The 15,641-nt window shown below is 36.0% G+C and overlaps 1 protein-coding gene across 3 annotated transcripts in view; it reads left to right on the forward strand.

Annotated features, from left to right (window-relative positions):
- PLXDC2 (plexin domain containing 2) overlaps nucleotides 1–15,641 on the forward strand; it is a 415,558-nt gene that overhangs the window by 188,276 nt on the left and 211,641 nt on the right. For all 3 annotated transcript variants that reach the window (XM_082647894.1, XM_082647893.1, XM_082647892.1), the window contains one exon: nucleotides 10,073–10,219. In XM_082647894.1, coding sequence (XP_082504020.1) covers nucleotides 10,073–10,219 — 147 coding nt within the window. The remainder of the gene's footprint in view (nucleotides 1–10,072; nucleotides 10,220–15,641) is intronic.

The raw sequence follows: 15,641 nt of genomic DNA on the forward strand, positions 1-15,641 counted from the left end.
CTTCTCCCTCTTAAATAGTGGCAAGTCTTTTGGATTCTTCAGTCTTTCTCACAACAGCATCTTCCCTTTTGTTTTCCCTCTTAGTAACCTGGTTAAGCTGTTAGGATTTTGTTCTTGATTCTTTTATTCTTTTTTAAAAAATAATTAGTTAATTAATTTTTATTCTTTTACTCTTTATTCTTATGATAGCTTCCAAACCAATGTATGATTCTAATCACTCCCTTCTCCAGTCCATCCTATTTTCTAGATTGTTCCGTCTAAGTCTACACTTAATCCATTACTTCCAAGGCTCTCATTTTACACAGAATCAAATTCAGACTTTCCAGATTGATGTTCAAAGGTTTGTGCAATCAAAATTCTACGTATCTAAGTGCACTCACTTCACATTACTCCCCTATATGTGTCTGTTGTTCTAGTTATTTTCTGTAATCTTATTAGTATTTTTCTGCTCATTCCCCTGGGTTCAGACCAGTCCCTCTGAGCAAAATCGCCCTCTCAATTCATTCCTCAAGGCCCAGATTAAATATCATGACTTCTATGAGCCCTATATTTTATCACTAAAACTGAATGAGATTTTTTTCCTCCTGAGGAGGCTTATGAAACTGAAGCTGCCATTAGTACAGCCTTTATCTTATGCTGGTCTGGAGCAGAGAGAGTTGAGTACCTGCACTATGTCACTCTGTTGCAGGTTTCTGGAGAGCAAGGACTATATCATAAACATCTTTTACCCTTCACAGCCATCAGCTGAAGACCTCCACATACATAATCAGTGCATCATAAATACTTGTTAGCTTGTATGAGTGACATCTGAAAGAAATGGTTGTAAATAAATAGGCTGTTTTATAGCATCTTCCTACATTAGACTACGTTCACTTGAATATTTGACCTCCAGGCATTTTTCTTACACTTTCCAGCTAGTTCTTAGGAAAGTGAGAAGCTCATAACATTGATTTTCCCTTGTGTGATTTTGTAGGACAGAAGCAAAAAAGGAAAGCATGCTTCTCAGGCTGCACTGAAATAAAATCTCTCCTAAGCTATCTTGTAATTTTATTGCAAGATATAAATACCAGCTTTATAGATCTGAGAGGGAATCTTTCTTCAAAGTCAGCAAAACCATATTATGAAAATATTTGTTTGAATCTAGAATTGGTAACTTTAAAACAAAACTTCAACAGATTGTGCTTTTCTTTTTGCTTCTTTATTTTTAATGGCTCATGAAACTATTGCAGCCTCCCTCCCTTTGTTCTGCCCTCGTTTGACCTGTACATCAGCTACCTAAAGTTAAGTGAGTTGGCAACAAGATTTTCCTTCTTCTAACATGTGGTCCTGGAAGAATTTATCATTTGAAATGGGCTTTTAAAATTCTTATTTAGAAAACAATAGGAAGATTTACATTGTTAAAAGTACCTCTATGCTAAATGAAAGCAACTACAGATTTTTTTTTTAATTGAATCTACCCACAGATATTGTCAAAAAGGTCTCTCAACTGAAGTGGAAATGATACAGTATCTCCTAGAGGGGTCAAAGTAACTGTTTATTTATACTTAGCAAAACAGCTCAACCACTCAGGCATAGAAAATTTGCATGGCATGACGGGTTAAAAATGGCCCCAAATTCCTACAGCTTATCCCATGAAGAGGTAGGATCTATCTTCTCACCTCTTGAACCCAGGACATGCTTTGTAACTTGTTCTGATCAAATGATGGGATGGAAGTCAAATTAAACACCTCTAAGCAATGCCTCCAGACACTTGCAGCTTCCGCTCTTACTTGCTTGGATTCTATCAGCTTGGGAATAAGCCCAATCTGGTCTCCTTGGGAATGAGATGTCACAATGAGAGAGAGAACCTAAACATGTGGCCAAGTCCATGTGGAACCAGCCAGTCCCCAGCCAACATGAGAAGTGGCCACAAACCATCAGTGATCCCAACTGACACCGTGTAGGACAGAAGCAATGCCCAGCTGCACCCGGTCCTAAACAAATGAATGGTTGTTTCAGGCCACCAAGTTTGGGAGTTGTTTGTTACCCAGCAATAACCACTGATAGAGGTGGCCTGAGGGGTTTTGTAGTAGGGCATGGAAATTTCAAGAATAATAAACTGAATAGTGAATAAAATATATTTATAAATAAATTGGATTGCTTTGTATGTGAGTTTTTACTTCTTCCTTGCTGTTAAGAAGAATCTACCACTGTAACATCTTTTCTAGGAGGTAATAAAGCTGAAGTAATAAATAACTTGAAAAATATAAAGAAGGTCTAAAACTTACAAATCTGTATATTGAGTATCTATCATGTACCAATGTTTACTATCTAGAATACAGCAGTGAACCCAATAGAGGGAGAGATATTTTAAACGGGGAGCAGGGGGAGGCAATAATTTTTTTTAAAGTCAATGATGAAAGTTACAAAGGAAATTAAAGCAGGCTAAGAAATAAAGCATGACAGAATAGGGGAGGATCATTCCAGGTGCATAAAAGAGCAGGTGAACAGTATGGTGTCAGGGCACATAGCGTACTTGTGGGACACCAGGAGAGCTAGTAGGGCTGGTGTGGCATGTGATGGGGAGGACGAAATGGAAGGGGTGGCTGTGTCAAGCCTGGTGTTTGTGGGAACAGTAACAGTTACCTTTGAAATGAGATTGACCAGTTCATAGAGGGAAATTACCCAACTTTTCCACAAATGTTGGTTGTGTGAAAATTGTCAACTGAGTTATAATTTTTAGAAGTTGCTCCAGAGTAAAATTTTCCATAATTCTTGTAAAATTATAAATATCTCAATTTTTTTTCTAAGAGATAGGCCGAGATAGAGAACTGTATGAATTTTCAAAAAGCCCTCCTATATTAGAAAGCTTGAATGGCAATTTTGATTAGCACTAGAGAATGACATGTATTTTCAAAGGCAATAAATCTAGGGCTTCTTACAAATCCAAACTTAATAAAGGAACTATCTGTATGTGCTATGGACTGAATTCTGTCTTCCCTAAATCCATATGTTGAAGCCCTAACCCCCATGTGGTTATATTTGGAGATGGGGCCTTTAGGAGGTAATTAAGATTTAATGAGGTTGTAAGGGTGGGGCCCTATGGGATTGGTATCCTTGTAAGAGGATGGGAAGACACTAAAGATCTTTCTCTTGGCCCTTTGAGGACATAGTGAGAAGGCAACCGTCTACAAGCCAGGAAGAGAGCTTTCACAAAAACCAAATCTACCAGAACCTTGATCTTAGGCTTCCCAGATTCCAAAACTGTGAGAAATAAATTTTTGTTTTTTAAGCCACTCAGTCTCAGGTCTTTTGTTATGGCAGCCTGAGCAGACTAAGACAGTATGTTTATAGTGTCCAAGTTCCTGCCCCATCATGAATGCTACATCTAAAATAGAAATGTCCATATAAATTATGATTGTCTTTTCTGATTATCAGAATGTTTTGTGGTCCCTCATACCATTGTTGTTTCTTTCTAGTTGATTGGAAAAATACACCAAGAATTATAGAGAAATTCAGTAACTGTAAAATGATCACACATTTTATGCATCACAATATATCGTGCATTTGAAAAATAATGCACACAAATACAAGACCTGTGATTTTTTTAATTTGCACAGATAACGCATAGTGTTCCCAGGGATTCGTACACTCCCTGCAACAAGTGTGTTAATTTGCCTCCAGTCTTGGGGCCAATCTACAACTTACCAACAAGGATGATTAAGTACCTATTGAAATGGTACTATGCTCTACGGTTACTATAACTAGCTACCTGTGTTGGTTCTTCAAACTGCACACTTATATTTCTTTTGGTGGGTATCACTTAAATAATGCAAAGTCTTCTGACTCACTCACCCCTAGCAGTTTCTTCCCATTCGCCTGTGGCTTTAGAATCTCAGAACCTTAGCTGAAAGGAATTTTAAGAGACACCTAGTTGAATTCCTTATATAAAGTCCAAAATTTACAGTGACTATTTAGAGGCAGAAGCTGTACTTCAACCCAAATATCCTTTGAGCTATGTTATTGTAATGCTAATTTTGAGCTTTTTAATAGAAATTTCATACATATTTTTAAACTTTTTCATGCATGCATTTTTTCCCTAGGTTTTTGGAGCCTTCAGAGATCCCTTGTAAGTTGGCAGTGCACCTCTTTAGCAACCAGTGTATGATTGGCCATCACTTGCTTGTACTTGTAAAAGATAAATTGAGATGTTAATTCACTCAAAACTGCCCAGATTCTCTCTCTGGCCTGTGCTTTTTCACCACTGTAAAACTGGAAATACTCTCGCAGGTTTATTCTTGAAAAGGTTAAAAGTTTCTACCAGGAGCAAATTAAAGTATACTGGATAAAATATATCCAGGTAGAAAATACTATTTGTTTCATTTAATAAATGAATCAACACAAACACATACCAACACATTCCAAAATGCCTGGAGATGTAGGCAATCACTTAATTGAATTATAGAGCTTTGATTTTGTCATTATTTTGAAAGATAAATGTGTTATGCTTCCTTGGCCATACAATTTACCTCTCTCTGCATAGCATGAGAGATGATCTCATCTAAGAGTTACTGGGAAAATGAAAACTGTTTTATGATGGAAATATTGCTGGAATCCCATATTTTATATGTCACATAGTAATCTGACCTCATGATAAATTCACCCACACACTCACACACACACACCAGTTAATCCTACATTCTTGGGTGTCACTTAACTAAATTCTTGTGAAGAACTGATAAAATAAATAATACCGGGCTTCCCTGGTGGCGCAGTGGTTGAGAGTCCGCCTGCCGATGCAGGGGACATGGGTTCGTTCCCCGGTCCGGGAAGATCCCACATGCCGTGGAGCGGCTAGGCCCGTGAGGCATGGCCGCTGAGCCTGCACGTCCGGAGCCTGTGCTCCGCAACGGGAGAGGCCACAACAGTGAGAGGCCCGTGTACCACAAAAAAAAATAAAATAAAAAAATAAATAATACCTACCAAAGAGTCATGGACAAGATATTGCTCGGGGGATAGACCATGCTGCAAATAGATCAAGTAGGTAAAAATCCTTAAAGAAATAGCAGAGGCATCTGTGAGAAACTGAAGATACGTAAAAGATATGCATAATGAGAATTGGTGCAGTAATCTGATATAATCAATAGGAGACAGAGGAATTGATTTTAATTCTTCTGACACCATAACAGTAAATTTAATTGTATCCCATGTAATTGTTCTGAGTGTCTGAAGAGGGTATTGCTGTAGTACTTGCTGATGTATATTGAAGGCTATTTGAAGATAATATGTAATTGCTCCTATCGTGCTGAAATTGTGTGGGACTAATTTAATAATCCTTTATATTCTGTTCATATACTTTTCAAATGTGCTTAAATATGTTGGTCGAATTTCATTTTTCGGTAACCCAGTGAAAGAAAGCTAAATACTCTCATTGGCTTTTTATTAACAGAGACACTCATATGACCTATCTTCCACATTCCCTGTAGGTCACCTCCTTCTAATGCAGTTGACAAAAGTATTGCCAGCTCACTTTTTCTCCTTTTGTTATTTGATCATGTCCTTTGGTTTCTTATATCAACATGATTTTTTTAGATCACTATTTTTTAACTCTTTGTTTTTGAGTAGTTTTATATATATAAGTAATATTTTTAAATAGCTTTACCTTTAATTGTACTGTATGGCCCTTGTGAAATCATTTATATAAGAATGTAACATATTTGGTTACATTACATTATATTACATATATTAATACCTGGCAAGAACCATTCAAATTATAATATTTCTTTATTTATTATAAAACTATCTTTGAAAGGTAACTGATTGATTAAATGCTAAATAACTTTACCTGAGAACTTTGACTATGTTTTATATATCCATATATTTCAAATGACTAGCACAGTGATGTTCATACAATATATTCTTGATTTTTTAAAAAAAATTCTTAATGAAATGAATTTAGAGTTCAAATGCTATTACTACATAGGCAATGTGAGGCATCCATAAGAATTATTCAACATAAAATCAACTTAACACCCATGATAGAAGAGAAGACAACCTTTGGGTTAGAAATTGTGTAAACTGATCGTTGCAGAATGGTTAGGCTACAATTACAAAGACTTTTTCTCTGTGTTTTTGGTGTATGTCCTCTGTTCACAGCTGTACATTTCCAGACATGTTTGAAAAGCATGGATTTATGGGATTTATAGCTACCTATTGTGCCATCTACTTTCAGTAACAGTTGGTTTCCTAAATGAATTGGCAAGTAGGCATATCACAGTGTTTTGTTTTATTTTTTATGATGTTATAAATAGTTTGCAAGAAAAAAAAAAGAAAGAAGAGTTTGCTTCTGAGCAGAATAGGAAAATCTTTATGCCTGAAGTGGCTTTTGGCAAAGCTTTAAGAACCATTACTCCTATAAAGGACAAGATATGGTTTGAATAATTTAGTAGTGCTAAGATGTCATATTTTTGAGACATCTATTTTATGGCTTTCCTGAATAACTGAGCCAAACACCTCTCCCAGGAATTTAACAACTTTTGTCTTTAAATTCCTAGGTAAACAATAAATTGTCTTCCTCTTTGAATAAAAGTTGCCATGACAACTTGGCAAGCTTGGACTATAGAAGTCAAACACCAAGAAGTCAAAAAGCTTTAACTGTCAGTATTTTCAAAGATTTTATGTTGTTTTGAGAAGCTCTGATTTAAGTGAAAATGAAGGTGTATGTTCACATAGCCATATCAATAATTGTAATTACTGATAAAAAATGTATATTTTTGCAGCGAATCCATTGTTTAGCATAACAATACTCTTATTCTTTATGTTAACTTCAAGACTGTGTCTTGATTAATTACAGGGATTTAGGGGTTAAGGGAAATACCAAAGTCATTTTAGATATGTTGATTGCAACAATTATACTGAGCTCTATACTGAAAGTCTGTGATATTAAAGAAAATATCTATCTGGCAATTGTATAAGAATTTGGCAGCATCATAAAATCTATTACATAATTCATCTAAAGATTATATCTCTGACCTCAGTATTGCTGAACTCTTTATAAAAATACTAGCAATAGGGAAAAAGACTAAATTTTTAATTTAAACTCATTGAATATTTTCTTCAAAACCACCCTTTTGTACCATTCACTGAAAAATCAAATGAATCGTTGTTGTTTGTTATTCAGACTTGATGATTTCTGGCAGGTTAAATACAAGTTTTCATTCCTTCTGTGTGATTTGCTAGACTACCAGATGTGAATGGGAGATGTTTGTTATCTAGATCTATAAATCTGCAGATAAGGTTGTCTTATTCAACATTGCTGAAGTCTCTTTTCGTGAAAGTTAAGGAAACTTGTTTGTCAGTTAGGGTTCTTTTGGTTGATAATAACTCAACTCAAGGTGTTTTAACAATAGAAGAGATTTAATGGTTCATCTAAGTGGTTGAACAAGCCCAGGAGTTGGTGCACTTAGATATACTTGGTCAGGGATCTGGCTTTTTCTTTGCATTGCTTATGGTTCTGTCCTTATCTATGTTTGCTTTATCTTCAGGCAGGATTCCCTCTTGGTAGAAAATGGTGGCAGTAGTTCCAAGCCTCATATTTACACATCTCAGCAATCAGAATCAGGGAAATTATCTCCTCTCTACCTAATCTCCAAGATGTCTCACTGTTTGGTCCTTCTTAGGTTATGTGCTCATCATGCCCACCAACCATTGTTGCCAGCGGAGTGACACCTGTAGAATGGCTTGTGCCCAGTGTCAAGGAGGGTACTTACCACTGAAAGCTTCCAATGGAGAAGCACCAGACAATGAGAAGGAGTTGAAGGCACAACCACAATGCTTGTTACTCTCCTAGAACCCAAGCAATCAGTGTCGTCACGTTCTGGAAGGGAGGGCTGGAAAATCATTAGGATAGAAGCTCTCTTGAGTTTCATAGAATCTTATTCCTACTCCTTTTTTTGTATCTCCTTTTTTCTTTTTTCTCTGCAGAACTTTCTTATCTTTCATTGTGGGTATACTTATAATTTGTACATGATACCTAGAGTTTAATTGGAGATACAGGATTTTTATTTTTTTTTAATTTACTGTTAACATTTAATCAACATCTTTTCTCAAGATGTACATTTGGGGTCATATTTTTTCTTTTAGTCATGAAGCAAAATCTATTTAGAATATTGCTTAGAATATTCCTTTCCTTCATGTAGTCTTATGTGTATGTGTATATATATATATATATATATATATATATATATGATGACTTGTGAAAAGGTACATGGTATTCTTATTTTGACTGGATTTCAAGGATAGTTATATTTTATTTAATTAGCACTTAAGTAATAAATGCATTAGATGAAATTCCATCCAAAAATTTATTATTCAAATCATAGACCCTCTATTCACTAAACATTAATCTTACATATACCTGAATATTTTTAAATGCATTCTGTTTAGTGACTTCTCAAACTGATAAGCACATTTACATTTCATGATAAACAACAAAAAAAACTAATTGTGATTCAAATTAGTCAAGAATCATGTGATTTTTCTAGGTGTTCCTCAGCAAAATTGCTTTTTAAAACATTTAAATCTCTTCATTGAGTGAGAAACCTGAAAAATAAAGGTTTTGTGACAGGTACCGTGTTGATATCAATAATGAGAATTTAAATAAAAGTAGAATTTAACAACCCAAGTTATGGGAGAAAGATGTATTATCTCAATTTCTAGGACCATTAAATGAAAGCAACGCCTAATATAACCCTAGTTTAAAAGGAGAAGTTTGAATTTGTTGTCACTCAATAGTAATTACAGTTCAGGCTTTCAGAAAATACTAGTTCCAAAAGTGACATTTTTTGTTTGGGCAGCAGCAATCAGAGAGAGCCCTAACATTACTGTTTTAGAAAAGACTATTGTACACAGATTGTTCATTTGCCTTTAAGTTTTGTCAATATAACAGTTTATTTTAAAGAGGCTTATTACTTGTATATTTTTAAAATCTAATTCACTTTCCTTAGAGGTTATTTAACTCATTTGGCTATTTTGAAGAATACTAACACTTCTAATTTCAATAGAATCATTTTTGTTTGTTTGTTCTTTTATGAATTTTAGGAACACCTTTGTTCTTTTTTTACTTTTGAGGGCTTTTTTCTTCTTTTTAATGAAACTGTGTAACTCTAAATTATATAAGTTTGATATATAATGATTTAAATACTTCTCGTAAAAAGGGGGTGAGAAGGAAGAAAAAACATTTTTTGATCCTAGGACAATAAAGGTATTACAAAAATGTAACTGATGTGAAAAAACATCCATTAAATGTTGCACTCTGAATTCACCTGAAAAAGAAAAAAAATGCTACAAGTAGATTCATCTTAGAGGTATTATTTTAAATGGCAGTCAGTATCAACACAAAGCTTATAACAAGAATCATGTATGATTACTTCTATCTTTGCTTGCCACAGTTCTGACACACTCTCATTTTTAGGGTAAAAAAAGAATATTTACACAACTCTAGGGAAAAAGCAAAATAAACTGATAAAATGGAGAAATTTCAAGAAACCATAGTCAAAAGTAAAATATACTTTTTTACCTTCTAAAATAGAAATTAGAATGCTTTAGACAAATTTTGCTAATACTGAGTAGTCACTGAAAAAAATTAATGCTTCTCTTTTTTCCCTACCTTTATTGAGATATAATTGATATGTAACATTGTGTAAGTTTAAGGAGTACAACACGTTGATTTGATACACTTATATACTGTAAAAGCTAGCCACCATAGCATCAGTTAACATCTCCATCACGTCACATTATTATCATTTCATTTTTGTGGTGAGAACATTTAAGATCTATAAGATTCCCCAGAACTTAATTGTCTTATAACTGGAAGTGTATACCTTTTGACCAACATCTCCCCATTTCACCCCCTTCCAGCCCCTGGTCACCACCATTCTAATCTGTTTCCATGAGTTTGGCTTTTTTAGATTCCACATATAAGGGATGTCACTCGGTATTTATCTTTCTCTGACTTACTTCACTTAGCACAATACCCTCAAGGTCCATCTGTACTGTCCGTGTCCTTGATGTGCATTATTCTTTATTATTATAGGAGGACACAGATCATAATTACTATATATCTCGGATATATGGTCCATCTGATTCTGCCAGCCGGGATTTGTGGGTGAACATAGACCAAATGGAAAAGGACAAAGTGAAGATTCATGGAATACTGTCCAATACTCATCGACAAGCTGCAGTAAGTGCTTTGACATTTTGAGTTTCTTTTTCTTCTTCTGTAAAAAAAAAATTTGCTTTAATTGACATATTAACATTGTTGTGATCACTTTTCAAGTATATTAGTTCTGCAATTGCAGTTTAGATTAATAATTCATGTAAGATGTTATAGAAAATGATAAAGAATTACTTTGAGAAGCCACCATTAATTTAACCATTAATTAATTAATTAACCATTAATTTCTCCAGTAAGTATGATGAGTTGCATATTCAATTTACAGTTGTGGTTTACCTTGGATGACTTTCAGTTTTCATTTAATTAGAGAACATGCATGTAATCCGTGCATTTAGAGAACATTTTTTAAAAATTACATTAATTTGCTATCTTCCATTTTACATGAGTTTATTACCCTTGGTCTGAAAAAGATTTAACCAGAAACATTCACAATTCAGATAACACATGTAGACCAAATAATGGATTTATGTGAAGAAATTTCATATAAAAGAAAATAATTATGTGAAGAAATTTAATATAAAAGAAAATAATTAAATCTAGAAGACTGCAAACATATTTTAAGTCTGAGCTTAAATCATTTACCAGTGGTGGTTCCTTAAACAAACAATTAACTATTCTGAGGCACAGTTTCTGAATCTATATAGGGGGGATGACAGGAGATATGAATACAAACCTCACTTAGCTTACATGGTCACTGATACCGTGTTCTGTGTGTCAGGTTGAATGCTTTCATGGATTAGCTTTTTCAGTCTTCACAACAATTCTATGATTTAAATATTATAACCACCTAGGTATTGAAGATAAGAGAACTTAATCTTGGAAAAATCAGCCTAAGCGTCTCCTGCTAGTAAGTTCTGTGACTCAGGTGTTAACCTTGGCAGTCAATTCCCCATTCAAAATGCATGTGTAAAAGTTATCACACTTGGTTCACAGAATGTTCTTTGATAATCACTTTATCAAGATGATGCCTGATTTAACATTTTAAAAGTTATTTGGTTTTGTTGCCGTGGATTATAGTGGTGATCTTACTATCAGTGAAGCCATGTCTTGTTCAGTTTATCATGACATAAAGAGAAAACAAAATAACTTGAACATTTCAAGGGCTATTGCCACTATTGATACAAAGATAGAACTAATAGAGTAATGGCCAATCTGATTTAAAGAGGCATTGATTTGATAAATGTAAAATATCAAAAATTTTGGCCAATAGCCTTCATTGTATCTATGTAGATGTTCCTGTGTCAGGAGATTGACTTCTAACAATTAAAATGGAAATGAATTATAATTCACCATGATGATTCATTGAGGCTGAGAAGCAAACGAAGCAGCCGCCTCCCCTTGATGAATTCCATCATCCCTTTCCTTTTCCATATTCAAGCAGTCTCAGAGAAGATGACAGATTCAGAAATGATTCACTGTCTGGCTTAGAACAGATCTTCAAAAGAAGAGAAAATGAGAAAGATTAGATTAGGACCATGTTTTTTCAGGAATATATTGCATTTGACAATTTTCCCACTATATTGCCGTCCCTAATAGTGTAAAATATACTTTGTAAGAGTTTGAACGTTTGAGTATCCACACTGAGATTCCATGAAGTGGCCCAGTTCTCGTGTCGGCCACTGTGGGTGATATCTGTAAGCAGAGAAAGAAGTTCATCAGTTAAAATATTAGCTGATTTCTTCTTACACTTGCTCTTGTGCTCTCCCAAAGGGGAGGCAGTTCATGTGTCCTGCCTTTCCTCAAAGAAGGTTGGTTTCTCTTTGGAAAAGGGTTTGCTTGGCTGCCTTGTAACAGCTCTCTGATAGTCTCAAGAAATATTATGATGATATAAAGATCCATTTTTTTGTAATTGGGATTCTGAGAGTGACATTGTTTGTTGCTTTCAACACCAAAGTTTGGCTTAAAACAAATGGAAAGGCTTGAGCTTGAGCTTGAGCTTGTAACTTATCTGGTGCTCCATGCATTGATTTTTAAATATATATCACTGATAGAAACCTTTTTTTTAGCTACTCTGCACTGGTTTTCCATGAGAATCTAAGCCATTGTCAAGTATTTCTTAGTGTTAGAAATTGGTCCTGTACCCACTTTCTCTATCACCACCAACAGAACATACATACACACACACACACAAGCGCTCACAGGTACACAATTTCCATTTACAACAATAGAATTGATAATATTACTTAGTTACTTATTTTTGGAAAAATTTGCCACTTGGACTCCTTCATTTAAGGAGTTTTATACCTTGGAATTTATAAATTTACTTAGTAGAATATTTTATAAAAATTTTGTACCTTCTTTCATAAGTATGATTGTTGAATATTAGTTTGAAGATTTCCAAATTGTAGAGAGTGATCCGTTTTTTACTATTTCTTCCATTGGCCTCCCCACCTTTCCAATCCTGCCTTGTTCTCTTGGCTCCATTTCTATTATGCCACCCTTGGGGTAGAACCAGGTTTTAGAGGTGATGACAGAATTGTAGTGTTAAGGTATTGTTATGGCCAGGGCCTCAACGATGCCCACATACACCCTCTTCCTCCTGGCCCTCTCCACACACACAGCATAGGCACCCAGCCACAGCTACCCTCCCCCCTGTGATAACTACTGAGAGACTTAACCACAAGGGATAATGGCAAATGGGAAACAATGATTCACTTCACTGATTAGGTTCCCTGAAATCATAATCATCAAAATCCTTGATGCAAAGCTCACTGGTAGTTTGGCTGGAAACAGGATTTAACTTTAAGCCCGAAGGGAAGAGGGGGGGTTCTTAAATCTTACCACCAACTGATGTAATTTGCATACCCAAGGGCATCCTTTCTGTCAACAAATTAGACAGAAAAGAGAATAGAAAGATAAAGCCTAGGATAAGACTCAGTGGGCAGTCGGTTAACTAACCCAGACCTGGGCAAACAGGAAAGGAAGTGAGAAAGCTGAAGATTGGATTTCCTGAAGATATAGTTTCCCTCCCCTTTCCCAGCTGAATGGGTCAGAGGAAGATATGGGAGTGTCTGACCTGGAAACATAATTTTTTAAAGAAATATTTTCCCCTTCACCACCTTCATTTGTAAATGTGGTCCAAACAGTATTTTGGAATCTTAGATTAATTTTCTAGAAAAGGAGGAATGTGGAAATAGAGTAAGAGTTTTCCCTTTTCTCCCATCCACAATAATAATACTGTGAGAGCAGAGCAAAACTTAGTCATTTAGGGCTTCCCTGGTGGCGCAGTGGTTGGGAGTCCGCCTGCCGATGCAGGCGACACAGGTTCATGCCCTGGTCCGGGAAGATCCCACATGGCACGGAGCGGCTGGGCCCGTGAGCCATGGCCGCTGAGCCTGTGCGTCCAGAGCCTGTGCTCTGCAACGGGAGAGGCCACAACAGTGAGAGGCCCGCGTACCTCAAAAAAAAAAAAACAAAAAAAACAAAAAAAAAACTTAGTCATTTAATTCACATTTTTCACATGCCGAAACACACTGATTTCTCTTTCCTTTTATAATGTAAAGTAAAATGATTAGTATTTATATTATACACACACACACACACACACACACACACACACACACACGTATATGGTAATTTGATTACATGTTCCTTCAGATCTCCCCGTTGTCCTTTTTGTTTAAATCTTTCCATTGTTCTTTTTAGTTTAAATAACATTTCTTAAATCATATTTGCAGTAAAAACAGATGTTAAAACCTAGTTTTACAGTTGGACACATTAAAGGAAGGAGCATGTCTTCATAGATAAAGAAAAGTGAAAATTTTGTATGATTCCCTATCATATGACAAGCAAAGAGCCAAGCCCCTTACATTCAAATACTGGTACTTATTTGGGTTTTTTTGTTACTTATTCAAAGTCCTCAGTTATCAGGTTGCAGATCTAGAAGTTTCTAACTACAAACCTAGGAACCAGTCCAGACTTATTTTTCCTTCTATGAGGACCTTCAAATGCCACAATTTTGAGATTTTCTTATGTACTGTTAGATCCATATATTTTAGTTTATTGCTGGACACACAGTTTGATTCAACAACCAGACAAATTAGAATTATTTTATCTTTTGAAACCACAGTTTATGAAATTCTTATTCACAACTTCTGGAGAAGTACCTCTGTCCCAGTAGAAGGAGTCTGGGGTTATAGAAGTTGTGAGACCTTGGCTCCAAAACTCATTTTCTCAGATTCTGGCCTCTTGGACCTCAATTTTATAACCTGGAATGAAGGGAGAAATGCCTGCCTTGACAACCTTCCAGTGCTACTTCAAGAATAAAAATGGGGCTTCCCTGGTCCGCCTGCCAATGCAGGGACACGGGTTTGAGCCCTGGTCTGGGAAGATCCCACATGCTGCGGAGCAACTAAGCCTGTGCACCACAACTACTGAGCCCATGCACCACAACTACTGAAGCCCGCACGCCTAGAGCCCGTGCTCCACAACAAGAGAAGCCACCTCAATGAGAAGCCCACGCAGCACAACAAAGAGTAGCCCTCGGGCTTCCCTGGTGGCACAGTGGTTAAGAATCCACCTGCCAATGCAGGGGACATGGGTTCGAGCCCTGGTCTGGGAAGATCCCACATTCCGCGGAGCAACTAAGCCCGTGCGCCACAACTACTGAGCCTGTGCTCTAGAGCCCACGAGCCACAACTACTGAGCCCACGTGCCACAACTATTGAAGCCTGTGCGCCTAGAGCCCGCAACAAGAGAAGCCACCGCAGTGAGAGGGCCACACACCACAACGAAGAGTAGCCCCCGCTCGCCACAACCAGAGAAAGCCCGCGTGCAGCAACGAAGAACCAACACAGCCAAAAATAAATAAATACATACGTTTATTAAAAAAAAAAAAGAGTAGCCCCCGCTCACCGCAAATAGAGAAAGCCCGCACACAACAACGAAGACCCAAAGCAGCCAAAAATAAATAAATTTTAAATAAAGAGAAAGAATAAAAATGAGATATGAAAGGATGCTGAAAATAACAATGAGGTAGTAAGGCATTGTTTTTTGAGAGTCCTAATAAAAAATAGTAACCCCCAAGTAAGTTAATTCCTAAGTAATCTCTAAGAGTCTCTTTCTACAGATATATATCTATATATCTATATAATATCTCTATATAATTTTCTGCCAAGAAATTGCCAGTCTGCTTTTTGCCAGACAAACATACCCTGACTTTAAAAAAAATTTTTTTTTAAATTATCTTTCTATATGTTAGTAAGAAGATTGATTCTTTATATAAGAAACACTAGCAAAATGAAGTGCTGCTCTCCTATGTCTCCGTCATAGAGCAGGTAAGGTTTTTGATGAAACTGGTATAGTTTTTGATGGTGGACTGTTTTAAAATTTAAAAATTGGACTGTTGTCTGTGGGGATCCTCAGACTACTCAAATAGATACAGAAAACTTCATTAAACAAAAATTAGGCTTTCTGGAGGTATTTTCTT

This window comes from Grampus griseus (genome assembly GCF_964374135.1).
Source record: "Grampus griseus genome assembly, chromosome: 2".
NCBI lineage: Eukaryota > Metazoa > Chordata > Mammalia > Artiodactyla > Delphinidae > Grampus > Grampus griseus.